Source organism: Rousettus aegyptiacus, unplaced genomic scaffold, assembly GCF_014176215.1.
Source record: "Rousettus aegyptiacus isolate mRouAeg1 unplaced genomic scaffold, mRouAeg1.p scaffold_m13_p_3, whole genome shotgun sequence".
Taxonomy (NCBI): Eukaryota; Metazoa; Chordata; class Mammalia; order Chiroptera; family Pteropodidae; genus Rousettus; species Rousettus aegyptiacus.
In genome coordinates, this window is record NW_023416306.1 from 135281905 (window position 1) to 135305107 (window position 23203).

At 41.6% G+C, this 23203-nt stretch overlaps 1 protein-coding gene and 1 long non-coding RNA gene across 3 annotated transcripts in view; one reads left to right on the forward strand and one right to left on the reverse strand.

Annotated features, from left to right (window-relative positions):
- The window catches only part of ANP32A (acidic nuclear phosphoprotein 32 family member A), a 37280-nt gene extending 27845 nt beyond the window's left edge, over window positions 1–9435 (reverse strand). Inside the window, exon 1 of one of the 2 annotated variants that reach the window (XM_016145746.2) lies at window positions 9168–9435. In XM_016145746.2, coding sequence (XP_016001232.1) covers window positions 9168–9221 — 54 coding nt within the window. In that variant the 5' untranslated portion in view covers window positions 9222–9435. The remainder of the gene's footprint in view (window positions 1–9167) is intronic. The other variant, XM_016145747.2, reaches the window with a different exon arrangement.
- Window positions 9436–9531: 96 nt separating this feature from the next.
- LOC107511423 lies at window positions 9532–14537 on the forward strand. The gene is made up of 2 exons (XR_001597078.2): window positions 9532–9719; window positions 14197–14537. It is a non-coding gene; the product is annotated as an uncharacterized LOC107511423 (long non-coding RNA).
- Window positions 14538–23203: the final 8666 nt, after the last annotated feature.

The following is a 23203-nucleotide window of genomic DNA, read 5'->3' on the forward strand; positions in this document are numbered from 1 at the left end:
CACGTGTGTGCATGTTGGGGGGAATGGAGGAGGTTACAAATGTCATGGGCTCCCTTCAAACATGCTGAATGTGGGATATTTTGGGGACACTCAGGTAAAGACATTGGGTGGGTCCTGAGCTTAGCCTAGAGGTCAGGGCCAGAGATGTAAACATATGACCCCATGTATCACACAGTGCCTACGGCTGTTGGTGAGACAAGACTCCATAGGTAGGGAATACAGAAAAGGGCCCAAGGCCCAGACTTGACTGAGTCTAGTACTTCCAAGCTGGGTCTGGAAGGCAAAAGGCCACAGAAATTGAGGAGCAACCAGAGCTGTAGAAGACAGACGAGAGAAAGGGAGGGGCAAGGGGAAAACCTATGGCATGAAGAGCAGGGCGTAAATACTGCTGCTGAGGAATCACATGAGAAGACAGTAAAGGCTGTTGGGGTTTTTGGAGTTTAGGAAGCAAACCAGAAGAGGGTTGAGGTGTGAGGTAAGTGAGGGAACGGAGGTGGTTACAGACAATTCACTAAGCTGCATGCTAAAAGGAAGAGATGGGCAGTAGATAAAACGAGATAGAAGAATCAAGGGAGGTTTTGTTTGTCTTAAGATGGTAGCGACATCCCAAGCTAAAGAAACATCCAAATGAGAGGAGTGGCTAGGTGCCTGGTAGGAAGAAGGGGACCAGAGGCCAGGCAGGGCCAAGACGGAAAGGACAGCTAGCTGGCTGAGCTGGGCAGATTTGGTCTAGGAACTTCTTAGGAAACCAGGTTTCAATTCTGTGAGGGAGAAGGTCGCTAGCTAGGTGAGAAAGGGCAGTTCTGGGAGGATGGGGTGGGCAGTTTGAGAGGAATCTCAGTTAGTTGCTGAGGGCAGTGACAAAAGGGAGTTGTCCAGGAGAGGGGCAAGTTTTGACATTATCTTTAGCAGAATGGACCTGGCAACTGGCTCCACAATGTTTAGATGCTATAGCTACACTCATCTGGAAGCAACACATTTACTATTAAAGTGCTTGTGGAGAAAAATAACTGGGCAAGTTTGAATCTCTATAGCGTCTAACCTCTTTTCCCACCGAAACAAGTGTTTCTTTTTTGTATAATGTCTGATTTTTTTTTTTTAAGTGAATGCGAACTGGTGTTCTAGTAGAACACACCACATAACAATAACATCTAATGCTTATTGAGTACTTACTGTGTACCAGACTATGTGGTAGATATTATCACACTGTCATTTTGCAGAGACAGGGAAGGAACTCTGAGGTAAAGGGGCTCTTGACCAAGTGCCGCAGCTGAAGGGAGTGCAGGGGAAGGGATTGAACTACATGATGAACACCCAGGCAGTCTGGTAGGAGCGAGTTCCTCTCTCTAAAACTTTCTCTCCTCCAGGCTGGTAAAAGTGGGAGGCCCCCAGGCAACCTGCATAGTATATGCAGCACACTGAAAGATGGAGGGCAACGTGGTGCTGAGGGTAGAGAGAAGGGTGTGGAGGAACATGCTTGGCTGAGGGCCACTGGCACAATCAAGAACCCTGGAAGGCATCCATCTGGGGTAGGAATTTAGGATGATTCCCTAATGCCATGAGAAACTGGGTTGGGAAAGAGCTAGAAGCTTGAGACCATGGGACCCAGAGATAAGCAGGCTTAAAAGCCAGAGAAATCACTATTGACCCTCAGGGGACAGATTTCATAAAGCTATAAAAGGCATTCCTTCATTTCCCCAAATCAAACCACGAAATATTTGAGTGTGAAGGAACCTTAACATTCATCTTTTAAATGTCTTGTAAACTCTAACAAGTAATGAAATTAATTAATGGGTCAAAGCCAGCTTTTTTTTTTTTTTTTTAACAAAAGTGTTTTTATACATAAGGGGGCACACTCAGTGTTTCATGCAACATATGTATATACATAGTGGGTAGTGACATAAAACATATTTCTTATTGTTAGGATCAAAAAGTTTGAAAGCCACTCATCTAACGCAACACCCCCATTGTAGAGCAGAGAAAACAGAGGCCCGAAGCAGCCGAAGTGCAAGTTAGTTAATAATAAAGCTGAAAACAGCACTCAAGTCTCTAATAGTTCTCTGGTAATTTCCTCACCAAACTGGAATCTCCTAATGCAAATACCTCTGGGAAAGACAGCCCTGACTTTAATCCACATTAGAGTAAGTGATAGTGGAGTTGAGTAAACTGATCTTTTAGATCTGCTGCCTGAAGCAAGTTTTGGTAAAGGAGACCATAGGTTGAGTGTACCAGGGCAGCTGTAGAGCTAAAAAAATTTGAGTGAAAACATGGGGGTTGCGGGGTGTGGTCCAATAGGCACAGGACAGGGACTGGTGTGGTAGAACAAAGACATTTTATCTTGTTTACAGACTTTGTAATAATATCATCAGGACAACTGGTTCTATACAAGGAGGCTGCTTCCATGTCTGGGCAGGTAGCCCAGGGCCATGGGTGCTTTGCTCATCTCGTTTCGACAAATTTTATTAAATGAGAAGTTCTGAACAACAGATGCCTTCACAATTCTCCATCCCTGCCAGACTCCCATCTCTTTAATGAAAACCTCATTGTTGGGTATTTATCATTTGTCATACAATTATATTTCAATGTAATGTTATTCAGTCAAGTCCATGTTTCTCTACTTGTGTGTGGAAGGCAGTGGTGAGGACTAGTAAAAGGTAGTTTCTAGGAGACTAGAAAACTAGCTATAACAGGGGTTGGACATATCAAAATGCAGTGGTGAAGAGAGGAGGGCATGGCAGCAAGCAAACATGAGAAAGTAAGTGCCCTCTCTGGACACCAGAGTAATGAGCCTCCTCTTTACCAAACCAAGTCAGATTTCAGGCCAAACAACTGGGGCCAAGCTCATTTAACCCAGGCTCATCACCACTCAGCAACAAGCTCTCTTTCCTAAGTGACTATACCAAGGCAGAGAGGGCAGGCACAACTGTAAGGAGACATCTGTAAGAATCCCATACACTCTCCATAAAGGATCACCAACAGCCCCAAATTTTCTACTACAATGTACTATGTTTACTTTGGACTGAAGCTCTGGGATGACCAGCCCTCAAAACTCAATCAGGTGCCTGTGTTACAAACAAGGATGTATAAGTCTAGATAGAGTAAGTCACCTTGAGAGGCTGGTGGTACAGCAGTGGCCAAGACAGAGAACTGAGTCTGTCCCCATTTATTTATCTACTCCTCCTCTCCTCCTAGCCGACCTTATATCCATTCCTTCAACTCATTAGCTCAGGCACAAGAGGCTAGTGGTAGAAAGAAGGGCTCTGAAACCGAAAGCCACTTTGCTGCTGGTTCGTCCCCCAGGAAATATACATGGTGGAAAAGCAGCACTCCCGAACCAGAGATTCCAAGATTATTTGTGGTTTTCAATGATCTGTGTTGAGGACCTGATGTCAGCCACCGGGTACACAGCTGCTGTACCTTCCACAGGCCTCAGAGCTTGAACCACTGCAGTTCAAAGCATCTTCCTTATAGCTCTAAAAAGAAATCTAAAATTTAAGAGTAACCATTTAACTGCAAGATATGCAAAAGCCTTTTGAAATATTCTGAATATGTAAGATAAGGAATTTCAGTTGGTTGCACAGTGCCTCTGGATAGAAGGAGTATTCAATTTTAAACTGGTAATAGGATAATTTCTCTTCTGATGCAGGTTCTTGGATTGAGGCCAATTTCCACTAGGTATCAACTAGTTAAAGGGCACACATAAAATGACTTGGAAAGATCCCTAAAGTACCACCCAAATCAATGGCTTGTCACATGCTTAATAAATTTTTAAGAATTTAAAAAGCCAGATCCCAGGGTCCCTCCCCCTAAACTACTAAACTGGAGATTATCTTTTTCTGTAAAGGGTCAGATAGTAAACCTTACCCAGAGGCAAAACTGACAGTACTACACAGGCACTTGTACAACTAGAAAAAACAAATTTCCACAATTCTTTTATTAATAAAATTATATATATATATATATATTTGGTAATTAAGTAGAATTCGACAGCAGGGGGAACATTCCACTTAACTGGGATTCAAAGTTGTCTTACATATCATCAAATTGATTGCAGTGCTTGTATGTACAAATTATTCTTAGCTCATGGCCTGTACAAAAACAGGCCTGGGTGATTCTAGTGATGGGCCATGTTTGGGACCAAATAGACTACCATTTTCAAAGTCCTTACTGTCCAAGTAAAGGTCCTCCAGTTTTACAGTGGAAGGAGAACCCAATTCTGCTGCATACAGGATTGGTTGTTCGACCTTCTCTCTCATCCTCGATGATTCACTCTCACAACAGGAAAGATGTCACATTGCTTGGCCTACCCCGGAAGGAGTTGCTGAGAGGATTAAGTGAAATGATATGAGGTGTTATTAGTATACTAGTCCTAGATTAGATACCAAGGACATGACAATTCTGTCCAGTATTTTTGGCTACAGATGGAGATTAATAAAAATGGAAAATGCATTACATGCAAGATCCCATACAAACCACTGCCTAACAGTGGCTCCTGCTTCTCTTCTCATTAACCCAAAACACATGCCCCAACACCTACAGGCCAGATTCATTATTTCAGCCTAACCAGAGGTGGCATGCTAAACCAAACTCAAAGTGTATAGCTTCCCCCTTAAAATGACAGTCCTGACCACCCCCTCAACATCTTCAACCAAGAGGCTCTCTAGTCTTCAAATGAAACCTTCAAGGACAGAAAACTCACTAAAATAAGGTGGTACCATTTAAAAGCCAGAAAAACAAAACAGCTCTTCCCCAAGGTATCTTACAGAAAAGCATGCTTTAGGGGAGGCAATAGAGAGTAGACATTGAGTACAGACTGGTTGTAATAACCTGTGTTCAATTTCCTTATGTGTAACATAAGGATAATAACAGTACCTACACCTCATAGTAGGGTTGTAGAGACTAAATTAATATGCATAATCCACTTAGAACTATGCCAGGCACAGCATGTAAGGTGCTATGTAAGCATTAACTATTACTGTTTTTATTCTAAACCACAGAGCAGCTCAAAATTGTTCCTCATTGCATCCCAATATCTCTTAGAGAATAACATTATCAGAGGCTGAGCACAGGAGGCTAGATCAAGCCAGTTTCGTCACTTAACTCATTAAATGGGATTATTATTCCCATTTTCCAGGTAAGGAAATTAAGGTTCAAAAAGGCAGGTTAGGTTAACCTGCCCGAGATCATAGGGGCAGGTTAACTTATCTCACATCTTTGTGGGAGGGGGAATTCAATTCAGGTCTGTGTGGTTCCAGAACCCACGTTTACTGTGGATTCAGTCCCCAGACTCAAAACCACCATCAGCATCAGCAATCCAGTAACAAAAATATAACTAACTGTGACTATCCGGAGCTCACGCCCAATTTTCTGCTTGTGAATTCCTGGTTGGCTTGCATAAACTAGAGTTAATACCAGGCTACTTGAACCCAATTAGGCAGTAAGTCAGACTGGAAAACATCGTGCGATGTATTCCAAAGGTCAAAATTAAACCTGGCTTCCTGGGCAGCCTTGGCTGGGCCGTGCCATGAAAGCTAGTCTCCATGCAGACACCAGAATTTAACCAGCAAGGAGGTGCCTAACCACCGCTGTATAGGCTTCAAAAGTCCCGTAGAGATGCCAACGACGATGCCTTGCCTGGCTCTGCAATCAACACCCAGAGAAAGGCAGCTGGCAGAAAGACAGCACTTTTTTTTAAAAAAGCAAAGCTTGTTCCTTTCTCCTTTTGGTTTAGGGATACTTACTTTGTAGCTACCTTTCCCTAGAAAATTAATAAAAAAGGGGCAGGGAAGGGGAGGGGGGCTCCCCTAGCAGCCTGCAGGTCGCTGCAACACCCACCTGAAACACCGAGCCAAACCTACCTTCCTGAAGAGCCCAGCCCCGAGGGCGTTTCCCCAACGCCTAGACAACTCGTCCCTCCCGGGGAAGCGGCTGCTGTCCTTGGCTTCAGTCAGGGCCACCAGGGTCGCGTGCGCGCCCTCTCCCCCAAAAAAGAAACCTCACGTACAATTTCTCCCCACACCATCCTATCAGTTCCGCGGAAAGAACAAACACGAAGGCGTCTAAAACGCCTGCAGGATGAAGGGCGAAATACCGGAGAGAAAAGGGACCGGAGGAAGTAGAGAGCATGATGAGGGTGGGGGAAGCATTTGCTCGGAGGATCTTGGTCGTCCCTGTGCAACGGCCTCCACGACACTCTAGCAAAGCCTCAGGCCGTTGACACGGGTGGGAACCCCCCATCGGAGCCCAGAGAACAAGTGTGGGGGGTCCCCTAGAGTCAGGTCTCCCTGCTGCCTCCACGTCCAGGGCCGTCTGGGTGATGGCGCAAGACTCTGCTCCCCCACCCCCCACAGCGACAACAGCCGCGGTGACAAAATGGCAGCCCGGCGCCCGGCAGTCGTGCCACAGGCGCGCAGGGCCTGGCGGCTGCCCCCGTCCCCCAAAAACGCCTCGGCGCCCTTCGGGCTCAGCCTCGGGAGTGCCCGACCGTTAAAAAATAATAAATAAAACACCTCGAGTTCCAAACCAGCTCGGGACGCCCAAAGGCCCGCCCAGGGGCCATCCCAGCTCGCCCGCGCCCCAGCCCGCACGCACCAAGCTCGGCCTCCCTGGCGCCGGCCGACTGGCCCGCCCGCGCCCCGCATGGAGCCCGACACCCGCATTTGCGGCCCGGCGTTCGGCGCCGGCCGCGCCGTGGGGGAGGGGAGGGGCGGGCCGCGCGAGACCCGGGAAACATGGCTGCTCGTCCTATTTCGGCGTCGCGGCGTGGCCACCAGCCCCCGGATCAGAGTTGGGAGAGGCTCGGAAGGTGGGTGTGTGGGGGCCCAGGGGGGCAGCGCTGCGGGCAGGGGCGCAGGGGGCGCTCTTCAGGAGCTATTTGTCTTAAGGACATTAAAAAAAAAATACTTCCTCCTCCCCCACCCCTTTTGTCCCTCATTAGCTAGCTTTCTCTCTCCCCTCCCGAAACGTATAGATAGTGCCCCCCCACCCCGCGACCCGCCGCGCCGCACCCCGCCTCGAGGCCGGGGGAAGGCATGTGGGCAGAGAGCCTGGGCGGCGAGGGGGCGAAGCGTGAGAAATAGCTCCGAGCTCTGCGCGCTCCCCTCCCCCAGCACACACTCGGGAAGTTTAAAGAGCCGGTTCGACCCGCTTTCGAGCTCGCTCCCAGTTGGCCAGTAGTGTGGATAGGGTTGGCCCGGCCATCCTCGCCTCCACACCCACCGCGACCCCGGCCCCCTGCTTGGCGCCCTTCCCCCTCAGCACGGGGGGCTTCCGGAAGTACGCGGGAAGACCGCGGCTCGGTCCCCTCCCCCATCACCACACCCAGCCCCCAAATCCTCCGGCTCCCGGTCCGAGCCGGGATGAAACCCGCCAGAGAAAAGCAAGCCGCGGGCAAATTGTTCGCGGCAACTTCTGCCTTCTCCGCGGAGCACCTCTCCCCGCCCTTCGCCAACCCCTCCCCGCCCTGCGCGCCATCAGGCACTGCACGTCTACAGTCCACAGCTGCGTTATGAGGGGGAGGCACAAAAAGGATCTTGTTTTCAAAAGTCTCACTCAGGTTTGGGGGAGGAACTAGAGAAAAGAGGAAGCAAGGCCTGTCTTCGCAAGGAATTCGGGTTTTAACCAGCTGGAGGGGCGACAGGTCGGCACACAGTGCTCTCAACTCTGGAACCCTAGCCACCGAGGCCGGAGCGGCAGCCCTCGCGCCCGCGCTCTCCTGGTCCCCCAAGGGACCACAGGGGAGTCGGCCAGCGTTTCCGCCCCAGACCTAGGGTCTCCTCCGCCGAGCCGCCAACTCGCATAAAACAGTTTGAAAGCGAGGGAGCCAGAAATAAAAAGGAGCGTTGAGTAACCCACCCTGGCCTTCCCCCTCTTCGGAAGTGGGCTTTCGCCGAGCCTTCCAGTTCCCAGCCGTGTAAGTTTCCGCCGGCCCTACTCGCGCCGTTGCCCAATCAATAACGGCGACGAGAAGGCAAACTCCCATTCCAAAGCTGCGTGTTCTCTATGCCCGCATCAATCTGGACCCAGCCAGTACCCACCACAGGCACCAGCTCCGGGCAGCTCGCGTCCTGACAAAGTTTCCCGTGCCCATTTATTAGCCAGGCTCCGAATGGCTGCCGAGGAGCCCACCCCAGAGAAAAACCGGCCGGGGGTGCGGACTAGGGGGACGCCAGGGCTCGAAGGATAGCATCTTAGGGAGGCCGGAAGGAGCAGGGGTGAGGGGGGACCGGGACGTTGCCTTTGGGTAACTTGCGGGAGCGATCGCTCGAGGTGGGGAGGCGCGGGGATTATCTGTGCCTTTGCACGTTAGAAAATCCCTCCCCCCTCCTACCAATTTATCTTCCCTTCGGAAGGAAAGGGAGAAACATCAGCATCTGGCCCGAAGGTGGGGTGGAAAGAGTGAGGGAGAAAGAGAAGAAGAGGAAGGGAAGCAGAGAAAGGGAGGGAGGGAGAGAAAGGGCGCGTTCACGAACACTACAAAGTTACAAATATGGCTCCCCCGTCTCTCGCCTCATCACTGCAAAGAAATGAAGACGCACTTTAAACTCGAGCCATTCCCAACTCCACTGCAGCCCCCTCCCCATGCGCTCTCCCCGGGGGCCCCGGCCCACATTTATCAGAAACTAAACCGGACTCGCAAAGCCCAAAACTTATTGTGTGTGCGCGAGCGAGAGAAAGGGAGGGGGAAGGCGCGGGAGGGGGGCGGAAGGGGAGATTCATTTATAAAACATAAACCCCCTTTTTTTGTTGTTGAATCCGGGAGGCAGCCCCCTTCCTCCTCCTCTCTCGTTAATCTTTCCCCTAGACAGAGTCATGGGAGCAGCGAGCTCAGAGGATGATTTTGTCTCATTCTCTCCGACCCAAACGCGTGCGCCCGCTGGCCCCCAATGGGTGCACACTCGCACGCACACTCTCGCACCCACACTCGCACACGCGGGAGCACACGCACAGGTAGTCACACACACCAAGGGCAGCGGCGGCGGCAGCAGCCGGAACATGCTCGGATGGCATTTCAACCCCCCAACCTTGCAATTCATTTGCAGTCCGACCCCTAAATCCACACCTCCTAGGCGCCCCCCCTCAAAAAAAAGTGCCTCCCCGCAACGTACATACACATACACACAAAGTAGGAGAATGGACCGACAGAGATATTTTTGGCAAATGCTCACATCAGAGGGCGTCCTGTTCCGCAGCTCTAAATGAATCCGTTTGTCCATATCCATCTCTCGCGCTCTCTTTCTGCAGAGGCTCCCGCGCCGGCGGAATTCAATCAATAAACCCCGAACCCACGGCCGCGCGTTTTAGGACTTTGAAGGCTCAACCAGCTCCGCTCGGTCCTCGAGCCCCCAGCACCCGCGGCGCACACAAACCTGATCGCCGTGGAGGCGGGATCTGCGGCGTTGTGGATGAACGGCAGCAACTTAAGCCAATCGTCGCCGAGGGTCTCCGGGCAACAGCCAGTGGCAGTGGCAGCGGGGGGGGGAAGGGACCAATGGGCGGGCTGCGCAGTCGGCCAGGGAGGCTCAGCCATTTGGTTGTGGTGCCGGAGACGGACCCCTTTAGATTTCGGGGCGGCTGAGGAGCGCGGCGGCTGCTCCGTGGCTGAGCGAGGGGGGTGGGAGGAATGGCGGGGGAAGGGAAGGTGACTGCCTCGAGGGCCGAGCTGCCCGGCCTCGCCAACCTGCCGTCGCCTCAGCGTTTGGCCGGGGGCGGGGCCGCAGGTGCGTTATACGAGGGGGAGGGACGCGGCCGGAGGGATCGGGTCGGGGTCCTAGCCCAGCCCAGGGCTTTTCTGGGCCGCCCTAGGCCTGTGAGCGACGCCCACCCGGGTTGCGGAAAGACGCGGGCAGCGAGAGGTTTGGGGGACGCGGGCTGCTGGGCGGGCGGATGAAAGGCTTGGAAAGAGGGGGAGGGGTCAAGGGTGCAGTGGGGGGAGGGGCTGGTCGTTTTTCTGGGTCCCGCGGTCCGAGCTGGTGGAGCGTGGCAACTGTCCCCCACCTCCTCCTCGGGCTCCTACTCTTGCCTGTGGCTCACAACCCGCGCGCCCTTTCGTCTCCCGCCTCGTCCTAGTCAAACCGCGGCCACCGCCGCCCCTCTAATAAGTAAATAAAAGCAAGATGCGTCCACCTTTGGTTGACTTACCTCGTGGCCTCGACCCTCTGCACCGAGGGACATTTCAGTTTGCTGTCATGTGATGTCAGCTTGGCCAGAGTGATGACCTAGAGGCACCCAGAATCTTGTATAGTCAATAAATGAATGAAGACTATAGATTAAGAATTGTTGCTGAATGTATTGAATATTAATTAAAAAGTAGAAAAGGAACGTGCTAATTCCTGTTTTTTTGGACCAATTTATGGGCTTTATAGAGCTAGTGAAAAAAACGGCGCAGTTTATTCTAATCGTCCACCTGAGTCATATGTTTCAATTTGGGTTGCCAAAGAGGCTCTATTTGGAGCACTTTCCCCAGGTTTTTCTGTTTGCTTTGTTTTTCGGATCACATTAGTTGTAGAGACCTTAAAGCAAGCCATAATCCCACTGGGTTACCAACTTCTATGGGCAGGCCTAGGACCTTGTCATGTACTAAGTTGGACGCCCGTGGCTGTAAGTAAATCATGGGGATTGTTGTCAACAGGGACAGATCTATCCTTCCATACAACTGTTTTTCAGTGCTTTTCTACACGTCTGCACTTCCCCATACACTCTAAGGTAGTTTTTTCTTTTTGGATACATGTGTCTATTTTTCAGGGACGTGGGTTCAAGGGAGGGAGAAACCAGTTTGCTGCAAATTTGAAATGTTATGTAACACTAATACAGTTTCATTCTTGGGCATATAAAGTATAGGAGGAAATAAAAAGTGACAGAATGTAAATGAAACACATACAAAATGCTTACACCATGGAAGAAACTAGGAACTTTCAATATTGTAACCTGATGGATTAAAAACGTAAAATCCTGCAACTAAAAAGCATTTTACTCTGTAAATTCTTTCAAATAAAATAAATAGAATTTGAAAAGTAATGTTTATTTTTGAATAGCTGGGAAATGGAGAATAAAAATGGAAAGTCATTGTTTTATTTCAGATAGCTATAAATAGTATTGTTTGACTTGTTGACTGCTGACATTTGTTTTCATGTTTTGTTAAATCTTATTGAAGTCAATTTGTGTAGTTGGAATTTTTTTAAATTGAATTGGTTTCATTATAAAACAGGGACTCCATATTCCCTTCCTTTGCTGGAGTCAGTTGTTATTTCTGGATATGATATTTCAAAACAGCTCTTCATCATAAGCACATTAAGTCAATATGTGTAGAATCTATGTAACATAGGCGTCCTGAAGTTCATGTTCTCTGATGGTAAATGCTCATCTTCAATTTAAATATTTAAGCCCAATTAAGTCTACACCTCTAGCAATGTGATACGGGACAGTGCCTTTCTAGTGGCATAATCCCTTAAAAGCCAACCAATCAAATGCCGGGATGTTCCTCATCCAGCTCTGCTAAACAGAAGCAAATAACTCACTTTATCACACAAAGACTGAGGAGGATGACTTAGAAGCCCAATCCCTCATTAAAGAAAGTGGACAGATACAAATTAAAACTAGGATTGAAAAAAATTATGGCTTGATCACTAAGTCGAAATATTAAATTTAACAGGTGTTTTTAGATGCACCTTTATACATTTTTATAACAACTTTTGGTGTTAGAAAATGAAAATAAGTTTTTGCCAGATGTCAATCATTACAGATGTTGAAATATCCAAAAAGTGTTTATAACCATTTGACAATACTTAATGTCCCATCTTTCCAACATGCTTTGAAAGAAGAGACTTCCTCTCAAATAGATTTATTTGTAGTTTGTTTTTAAGGAAATTTTAATGTTTTTTTAATTATCAAAAGGAAATAGGAATATAGCTAAGCTAAAGTTCAGCCATTTGCCCCACACTACTTGACCAAACCAGAAAAAAAAACAACAAAAAACCCCTTATATTCCTTATTTTACAGAGTTGTTTCTTAGATTTCATTGCATGTTATAGTAGTAAATATTCTGAATGGCTTTGCATATTAGAAGATATAGTAAGAAAAGAAGCTCCCTATCAAGGAATTTTGGCTGAATTTTGATGTGGCGTGGGAACAGAATAAGTTCCTAACTGCTGAATGATTATACAATGGGGATTAGGTTGCGAAAGATGGAGAGTCTGTAAACTTCTGGAACTGGATTTGATTCACACTGAGAAGAATAAAAGATAAAATTCAAAGGTTTGAGCCCTTAGGGAGAAAGAGGGACTTCCAAGTATGGAAAAATTATCTTCTTGCCTTTCAGAATATTTTCCATCAAGAGCCATTTCAAACAAATAAGCAGCCTATCTTGTTCTCTAGGAGATATGAACAATGTATGTCCTTAGCCTCTTGATACTTGTTGGAGAGTAGTTTTATAAATTAGCCATGTTGGTCATGCTGCCATTTTAGCTCATTTGCCCTTGTTTGGTTTTTAAGGATGGAGAACCTCTGGTTAGCATCCTTTTTATGAGTTAAGCTAATGTATTCATAGTTCAACTTTTGTTGTTCAGCTTGAATCACATACACTGGAACCTTACCATAATACTTTTTTACCTACATCAATGTTTTGCTGCCTGGACCCCAAAAGACAATGATATGGAAAGACTCCAGCTTATGTTCTCTTTTGTCCTATATAAATAGGACATTTAGAAATGTAGATTATTCTTTTGAAATCCATGGTAACAAATGTGAGACTACTACAGCATTTTGATTTGAATAGCAAAGGACTGTTGATGCCTAGGATCTAAAATTTAATTATTCATACCTGTTATTTGCTTAATAAAGCATTAGATGGTTTTAGTTTTTAATTATTGAATAGTTACCTTATCAGTAGGCTGATCATAAAGAAAAAGCACCATTAGGTGAAAATAGTCATATGATTTAAATAATAGTAAAAATCTTAAAAGCAGCTTTAAGATGGTTTATTTTGAAAAGAAAAAAAAACTGCACACTTGTTTGGAAATTACTAGAAATTCTGTGAATCCATTTCTTTATCAAAGAAAATTTTGGGGTAGCAATAAGAGAAAAGTTTACCATTCACCGGGAAGAAAAACAGTGCCATAAGCTCTTGTTTTTAGTATTAAAATATGGCTATAAAGGAAAAAAATTTGATGCTTTAAAGGCAAATAACAGAATGACTGACTAAAGGCAATCTAGGTTGAAAAAATTAAAATGCAATTAATTTAGACTCTACTAATTTGTTTTAATGTATCTGGAGCTGAAGTTTACCTCTGTGAAGGAAAGGGTACTAAAGGCTATTAAGATATGAGATAGAGAACAGACTTTCTAAGAATTTTTATTATAGTTACTATTTGCAAATAGTAATTATAATTTCAAGCTATCTATACGATAAAATTGTTCTCTCAAATAATCTACTTTGAAATAGTTCTTATCTATACCTAGAAGTAATTCTGTAATTTTAAATATATATTCTACAACTCTTCTTGAGTTGGAGATCAACTTAATGCATTCTGAGACCTTAGTAATTTTTAAATGTATTTCTAGTTGAAATAGTAGGTCCTTGGGACAGTATATCCATACCCTAAACTTTCTCTAGAAATTCTGAATTCCAGCAACTTGAATATAAAAATTACATATTCATTTGCACATGACCAAATGAGATAGCCACATTATATATTTGGAAACTTTTATCCAGTAGAGGAACACAAGCTTTACTCTGCTGGATTGGTTTTTTGTCCCAAGAATTTACCTGAAATCATTTTATATGCCTTCTACATATATTTATTTAAAGACAACTCAATTAAGTGTGGGGAAGCAGTACTACAGGATGAGGCAGAATAGCGGGCAAATAACAAGCTCAATGATCACAATGTGATGGCAGTTTTTATAAAAGCTAAAGAAACTATATTAATATGCCTAGGAAAAAAGTCTGGGAGAGTGTGCACCAGAAAAATATTTTAAGTTTGTTTTTACAAAGGTTCTATATGAGTGATGGGGTTAATAGTGTTTTTTGCTTTGTCTATTTTCTGTTGATAAATTCTGCAATAAGTTATTTTTAGTGAAAATATATAGGTATAGCAGGTTTGGGGGGTGTTTGTGCTATTTGGAATTTTTGATTGCAAGCAGCAGAAACTTTCCCTGACCAATGCAAGCAAAACACAATTTCTTATAATGCTATCACAGAACAAAAGAACAGTCCGGGAAAAGAGCAGGAAATGGAAAGCTGGCCAGCCTGGAGCAGTCAAGATGGTGCTCCAGGTATAGTCTGCAGAGGATCCCACAACTTGGAAGTCATCTCTAAGCTGTGGACTCAGCACCCCTCCATTGCTACAAATGATCTCTCAGGAGCCTCTGTTTTGCATCACTCCCTCAAGGTTCAAAGCCCTTGGCAGGAACACGTGCAGATGTCCCAGCTGTCGGGAAATGATTGCCTCCTTTAGCTTCTATGGTGGGATATGTGACACTGCCTCCCATGTATTTTAGGATTCTGCATCCTCCCCTGCCCCCACCAAAAAAAAAAAAAAGTATTCTGATGCTAGGTCACCAAAAGCAAAATCCATTAAAGTGTTCTGATTAATACTGTGAAGGTTTTCTAATGATCTAAATTACCTTTGTCTTAACTCCTGCTCCCAACTACTTACTAGGAAGAGACTTGCTATGGTCTGAATGTTTTTATTTCTACCCCACCCCCTCCTTCCACTCAAATCCATATGTTGAAATCCTAATCCCCAAGGTGATGGTATTAGAAGGTGGGGCCTCCTCCTAACAGGAGGCAACTAGGTCACGAGCCCTCATGATTGAGATTAGCACCCTTATTAAAGAGGCCCCACAGAACTCCCTAGCCATTCCACTATGTAAGGATATAGCTAGAAGTCTGCAACCTGAAAGAGGGTCTGCACCCAACCATGCTAGCCACCTAATCTTGGATTTATAGCCTCCAGCCCTGTGAGAAACAGTTTTTAAATTTATAAACCAGCCAATCTGTGGTATTTTGTCACAGCAGACCAAACGGGCTAAGGACTGCATCACCTATTTAGGATCCACCAGAACAGCTAATATCTGAAGTTCATAATTTTCTTTCAAATGCTTCTTTTTCCAAATCCTAGGCTAGAAGAATCAATATATTTTTGTTGATGTCAATGATAACAAGGCAGAGCTGATAGTAACTTTGAGACTTTGAGAAGAAAGATCCCTAATAGAGGTATATTTGATTTTAAATTATAAGAAATTTAGCCCTGAGGAATACACTAAAGATCGAATAATCTACATATTATATTTCATGAATAAAAGCAGATATCTCTAGATATCAAGTGATGGGACATCTTGAGTAGTGATGTATTACTGTTGATGCGTTTCTATCCACCACTCTGAGCACATCAGGCTCAAGTGCAGAACTAAGCTGAAAAGGATATGTAGTAAAAATTTATTGGAAGTAGGCAAGTCATCATAGGCAAAGTAAAGGTTCATAAAAGGATGTAGTCATTTTAAGGACGATTTTGAAGAAAAAAATGCTGGTGGTGAAAAATGCAAAAACCACGAACATATCAAAAGAAGCCCATATTAATGTTTTCTATAAGCAGATCATTTACAAACCTTCCTTATTTGGAAGGAAGGTTTGTAAATGATCTGCTTATAGAAAACATTAATTCTGGGATGTTGTCCTCTTTCCTCTTATGCCCCCATCATTTCAGGTCACTTGGCTTAGATTGCTTTTCAGCTAGAAACAGCAAATAATACCCTTGCAAGAACTCTGAACAATGTTATAGAAATTCAACTGTTTCCTAAGTTTTATTTTTATAACGATTAAAGCATAGTTTAACTATTACAGGAATAGAGGTTCCTTATAAATGGCAATAACTTCTCTCCAGACATGCAGTGCTAAAGAGTCTGTTCATTGATACACAAAAGGTTCTTCATGACCAAGTGTTTTATTTGTTAGAATTTTATCTCAGATGATTTAATCCAAATCATGGCAGGCTGCTAATTGTTCAACAAAATGTATTTCCTCTTCTTCCTGGACACAGAGTTTGACTGTGTACCAGCTGCCCTTGTAGTTAGATTGGGCCATAAGACTGAGTTCTAGACAGTGGAGTGGAAGTAGAAGGATGTTCGCCACTTGGAGGCCTGAAAGTGACAGAATGACTTTGGAAACTAAGTGTTTGTTTTTCATGAAGCTGGAAAAACCCTTGGCCTAGGTATCTAGGGAGAGCTGGTCTCCCAACTATTCACTTGCTCATCAAAAGATGAACTGTGACCAAGACAGAAACTTTTATGGTTCTGCGTCATTACATGTTTCAGACTATTACTGCAGCCTATGCTAACACTTAAAAAGTTTTTTTCAGTCTTACTTTTTCTATTTACTTATGATTTTGTAGCTCAGTTGTAAATTTCAAAGATCTATTATTGTGTTTGTAATATGTCTTTGAATTACAGGTTCTCAGAAGCACCATAAAACAGAGATGAGTTAATATTAAGTAACAAGTACTTAATACAGAAAAGATAATTGTAAGAAAGTATAAGTGACAGGCAAATATACCTATTTTCCCCAAATTTAGTATTTGGCTCATAATATGTACAAAATAAATGTCTGTTGTTTCATCAATAAACGAGCCTCCCTTTCAAGCTCCATACTGATATTTCAGTTGCCCATGGGCCATTTCCGAACAGCTCTCCTACAGGAACATCCATAGAACATTGTCAAAACTAAAATAATCTTTCCTGAGAGCCTCTGCCTACTTTGCCTCTATCAAAATACCATTGTGCTCCTCACTCTCCTGTTTTTATCAGTGGTACCCTTGGAATTGGCCTCTGTCTACTTACATAGCCAAAGAGTTGCTTCATCTTCTAAGTTTTGTTTTCCAAATATCTTCCCTCCTTAAAGCCCACTTTCTCCAATGTATCAAAGGGTGCTCAAACAAGCTCCAGTTTCCTTCATGTCTAAATTGACTCCATGTGCTAGTAGTTCTCATACTTCTGGTTTTCTCACCAATAACATTTCAAAAAGAGTGTTTTAAGGACCAACATAGGATCACTAACTTTTAATTTTGTAAGATAAAAACATTCTTTAAAAAATGTATTCTTATGCATGGATAATATTCCTGTGTGTGTCTGTGTAGCTCACATTTTCTTTATCCATCAGTGGACGCTTAGATTGTTTCCATGTCTTGGTTCTTGTAAATAATGCTTCAATGAACATGGCCATTTATCATTTGCTTTTCTATAGACTATGTTTAAAAGACTATTGTAGAGAGGACTCAACGTCAGAATAGAAAGTCTTTACATTAAATAAAGTTAATTTTATGCAAACACTACAATATCTAAGATTTTCTACTCAAGTAGTTGAAAACTTCTCTGGACCAGCACTGGCGCTGAGGTCCTGATGTCCTCTCATGGCCAAAAGAATGCTCCAGTCATAGTTCTCCTTCCAGAGCCTCTCTGGTTCCCAGTGGTCTACCCTTCCCTCCCCAAACCTGATATGTAAACTCCCAACAAAGAGACCCTGCATTACTTTCCCACTGTTATTTCTAATTTCCAGATAAATTGGACCTCCTGCTATTCCCTTTTTTTTCTATCTTTGACTATGTGATTCTCTCAGCTTATATACCCTTTCTTTTTTTACCCCTTGGCAAAATTTAAGACTGAATTTGACACCATTGCCTTCATGAAACCTTTTTTGATCGACCCAAACATCTTTCCTCTCCTTGAGTTTTCATAACACTATAAAGGGTAGCAATAGGGCCACTTACTTCCGTGTACTGTTTGTTTACCCATCTCAAAAATAAATCCTTGAAGATAAGAATGGTTAACATATTTTTGTTACCCCTGCATTATTTGAACATTAAATATTCAATATATATTTAATGACTAAATAAATGCTTTGAACCTAGTGGGCACCCTACTTTAAAAAGCCCCTTTGAAGCATTTAAATAACTTGAATGTCAAGTAAATAGCAATAGGATATTGGGAAAACAGAGATTGCCAAGTAACTTCTTTATTCTTTCCAACATGAAGGAAACAAAGTCTTTTTTCTATGACCGTAACACAGAAGCTTTTCTACTATAAAAAGTTTATTTTAGGCTCCTACCCAAGAATTTTCTTGTCTTTCAATTTAGGCTCCTACCCAGGGATTGAATTGTGTTAAAAAGGCGATTTGTTGGAGAGATGGGAATTATAGAGCTTCCTAACTCTTAATTTTGTGTCTAAACCAATTTTAGTGAAGGTACATAATATTTATTCCTTATAGTTTTATATTCATCAAAAAGCAAGAAGGAATGAGATGACAAAGCTCAAAAGATCCAAAATCATACAACTTCTAGAAGAAAACAGGGTAAACTCCTTGACATTGGTCTTGGCAATAACTTTTTTGGATTTGACACCAAAAGTAAAGGCAATGAAAGCAAAAATAAACAAGTGGGGCTACATCAAACTAAAACCTGCACAGCAAAGAAAACCATCAACAAAATGAAAAGGCAGCCTATGGGATGGGAGAAAATATTTGCAAATCATGTATCTGATGAGGGTTAATATCCAAAATATATTTAAAAATTCATACAATTCAATAGCAAAGAAACAATCCAGAGGAACTAGATAATCTTTTTTTTCAAAGAAGACATATAAATGGCCAACAGGTACATGAAAAGGTGCTTAACATCATTGATAATCAGGGAATTGAGATATCACCTCACACCTATTAGAATAATTCTTATCAAAAAGAAATAAGTGCTGGCAAGGATTCGAAGAAAAGGGAACTCTTGTGCACTGTTGGCGGTAATGTAAATAGGTACAGCCACTGTGGAAAGTAGTATGGTCATTCCCCAAAAAATTTAAAATAGAACTACTATGATTCAGCAACTCTACTTTTGGGTATATATCTGAAGGAAATGAAATCACTATCTTGAAAATATACCTGCACCCCCATGTTCATTGCAGCCCTATTTAGCCAAGAGGTGAAAAAAACCCAAGTGTCCATAGACAGATGAATGGATAAGGAAAATGTGAGATATCTGTATATCTATATCTCAATCATAAAGAAGAAGGAAATCCTGCAATTTGCAACAGCATGGATGGCCCTCGATGGCATCATGCTAAATGAAATAGACAAAGAAAGACAAATACTATATGAACTCACTTATATGTGGAATCTAAAAAATCTAAACTCATAAATAGAACAGATTGGTGATTGCCAGAGGCAAGGAGTGGAGAGTAGGTAGAATGGATGAAAGAGGTCAAATAATTTCTCATCACAAGAAAAAAGAATTTATGTGAGCTGATGGATGTTAACTAAAGTTATCATGGTAATCATTTCACAATATATCCATATATCAAATCATGTTGTACACCTAAAACTAATACATTACAGATCTAGTATATCTCAATAAAACTGGAAAAAAATTTAAAGAAAGAATGAAATGACAAAGCTCATCGATTTCACTCTTATTTAATAACTGAAGGAAATCTGAGCACTTGAACTTCCATTTTCTATCTTTGACTAAGAAATCTAACATTTCTTTCTGTAGTGGTCTATGAAATATGAAAATAAATATGTAATTATTTTAGTTTTACTCCAATTATATGGATAGAAAAATTAAAAAAGATTAGGATGTGTATATTTTATTAAGCTATTAACCTTTTAAAAGACATGAAAATAAAAGGCAGAACCATACAGAAATATAGGACTTTCAACTTGGAATTTGGATTAGAGTGGGTGCATGTGGTAAGAGGCTTTTTATGTTTAGCCTGGCACTACAGCTTGAGTTGAGAAAAAACATAATGGTTCCTTAAATTCATTCTTTTAAAATATGAATCTCTTGACTTTCGGTTCTATTTCTGATTGAGTACCTCATACTAGATTCACCTTGCTACTGTAAACAAAAATAAAAGCTAGGCAAATTGTGTAAAACAACAATTGCAGGCACTGGACAGCAACGAAGGCAGGCTTATTGCCCTTCAGAAAAGGGAAGCACATGAGGCCAGCCTCACATTCATTTCAGCACAGGGATACAGAGCCCAAGCAGAGAACAGCAATCTCTGCGCAGAGGAAACATCAGAGTTTAGGTCTACTAACATAGCTGGGTTTGGAGCGCAAGGTCCCATAGAGGTGGGAGGTGCAAGGAAGCAGCCCTCCAAAATTGCATAAAAATTTCCCTTAGGTGCTCGACCTACTATTAAGATATGTATGAGCAGGCCAAGACTCCAAGAGACGTAGCAGAGAACAGTGTCTGGAAGACTGAGAGCCGAACAGAGATTTCAGAGGTTGCACAACAATGGGAAGACATAAGAAGTTAGGCCCAGCTTAATGTGGAATGTATAAACCTTCATGAATACCTAGGCAGTTAATGAAGATTACAGAAAGGCCACATCATAGGATTAAGGACCATGAACCAGCAGTATTACGCAATAAGAGTAAGGACTAAACTTAAACAGACACTTGCTTCCAGAACCCAGAGGAAGGCAACATAATCTAGAGCCTCTTCACTGTATTAACCACCATATTAATCAGCAGACAAATAAAAAACAAAAAAACAAAAAACAAACAACCACACACACACACAAAAACCCACTGGTCATGCAAAGAAAAAAGAAAAAACAAAAGCAAAACAAAAAAAAAATTACCATGAGATAAAACAGTAAAAGAAGCAGACCCAGAGATATTTCAGATTAGAGTTTAAAAGCTTCAAAATAATTATAATTGTTATGTTAAAGAAACTGGAGGAAAGGGTAGAGAAAATGGATGAAAAGACAGTAATTCAGTGGAGAATATGAGTCTATAAATAGGGATCGAATGGACATTCTAGAAATGCAAGTTGAAATACCTGAATCCAAGAACTATTTGAATGATTACTGTACCAATCTAGACTCAAAGTTAATCATAGAAATGAAATAGAATAAAGTATGAGAAAAATTTGGGGCACAGGCAAAAGGTCTAATACACAATTAATTTGAGTCCCAGGAGAGGAGAGAGAGACAGATATCAACAATATTTAAAGAATGATGGCTGAGGATTTTCATACTCTAATGAGTGATAAAGCTCACAGATTCAAACATCTTCACCAACATCAAGCAGCATAATAAAACCATACCTAAGCACACCATAGTCAAACTTCTGAGAACTTAAAACTAAAAGAAAATATTTAAAGCAGCCAAACAAAGATATAATATCTCTTGGGAAAACGACAATAAATAGTTGATACTTTAATAAAAATTTATGGAAGCTGGAAGACAATGGAATAACATCTTCAAAAGACTAAAAGGAAAAAAAGAACTGCCAAACCAGGTTTCTACATAGAAAAAAAAAGTAAAAAGAAAAAAATGTCCTCAGACAAATAAGAGCTGTAAAATTGCATCCTTAGCAAGCTAACATGGTAATAAGTTATAAAGGAACTTATTAAGATTAAAGGTAAATTATCCCATATCATCACAATGAGTAAATGAAACACTATTGACTATTAAAACAACAATCATAACAAATATGTGTGGAGTTATAACACAGGGAATAAAATCTATAATAAAATCAATAAAAATATGTAGGTAGGAGTAAATAGAGATAAACCATTGTAAGTTGCCTGCATTATTTGTTACAATGACAGGTATACTATAATAAGTTAAGAACATATTTTGCGAATTCTAGGACTAACTGTTAAAAGGCTGATAATAAAAGGAAAACAAAAAAAGATAAAATGGAATATTAAAATACTTGATTAATGAAAACATGAAGGGAGGACGAAACAACAGATGGGAAAAAACAGGAAACAATTAGCAAGAGAGTAGATTTAGCTGCAACGTATTTATTTCATAATTAGAGTGAATGTAAAGAAACAAAATTCCCAATTAAAAACATAGATTGTTAGACTTTTTAAAAGACCTAATTATATGCTGCTTACAAGAAACACATCAAAATATGAAAATGCAAATTAGTATGAAATGATGAATCAAATGTGTCATTTAAACAATTAACCAAAGAAAGCAAATATTGTTATGTTAATATCAGAGAAAGTAAACTTTAATACAAGAAGCTATTACTTGAAATGAAGACGGAAATTCCATACTGATAAAAGCTAACTCAATAGAGAGCAACAACAATGCTTAACTGATATGCACCTAAGAACATAGCTCTAAAATGCTTAAAGCAGCAGCTGACAGAATAAAAGGATAAATCCACAATTACATTTGAAGCATTCAACACAGCTTTCCCAGTAACTTATAGAACAATCAGAAAATTAAAATATAAAATATTTAAATAACACTATCAGTCAATTTTACCTACTAGTATTTATAGCATACTATACCCAAAAGGTATAAATACACTTTCTTTTCAAGCACACATGTAACATCAAATAAAACATGACTTGGTCCATAAAGCAAGCTTCAACAAATTCCAAAAGTCAAAAGTCATACAGTATATTCTTTCTGACCACCATAGAATTAAATTTGTCCTCACTATCAGAATTATAACTTCAAAATCTCAAAGTATTTAGAAATTAAGGAACAAACTTCAAAAATAATCCATGGGTCAAAGAAATAATTACAATGGAAATTATAAAATATTCTGAGTTGACTATAATGAAAAAGCAACCTATCAAAACTTGCAAAATGCAGCAAAAGCAGTATTTAGAAATAAATTTATAGATCTAAAGGTATATATTAGAACAGAATAATGGTTGTAAATCAATGATGTAAGCTTTCAGTGCAAGAAGTTAGAAAAAGAACCTCAAAGAAAATCCAAAAGCAGAAAAAAGAAAATAACAAAAAAAGCAGAAATCAATGAAATAGAATACACACATGTAGAAGAGTATATCCACATAGCCAAAAATTATTTTTTGAAATTAATAAAATTGAAAAATCCTAGCAAAATAAAATAAGAAAACAGAAAAAAAACACAAAATACCTATATCAAGAATGAGACTTTATAAATAACTTTATGCCAAATATATGAATATTTAATGAATGAGCAAATGCCTTTAAAAAACACAATTTACCAACAGATAATAAAGAAGAAATAGAAAATCTGAATAGTCCTATATTTATCAAGTAAATTGAAAGTGTTCTAACAAAATTTTCCATAATGTAAACTCCAAGTACAGATGGTTTCACTGGTGAATTCTACCGCATATTTAATAAAGGAAAGATACTAATTTTACAAAAATTATTTCAGTAAAAGATAAACATTTCCTAATGCATTTATGAGGCCTGC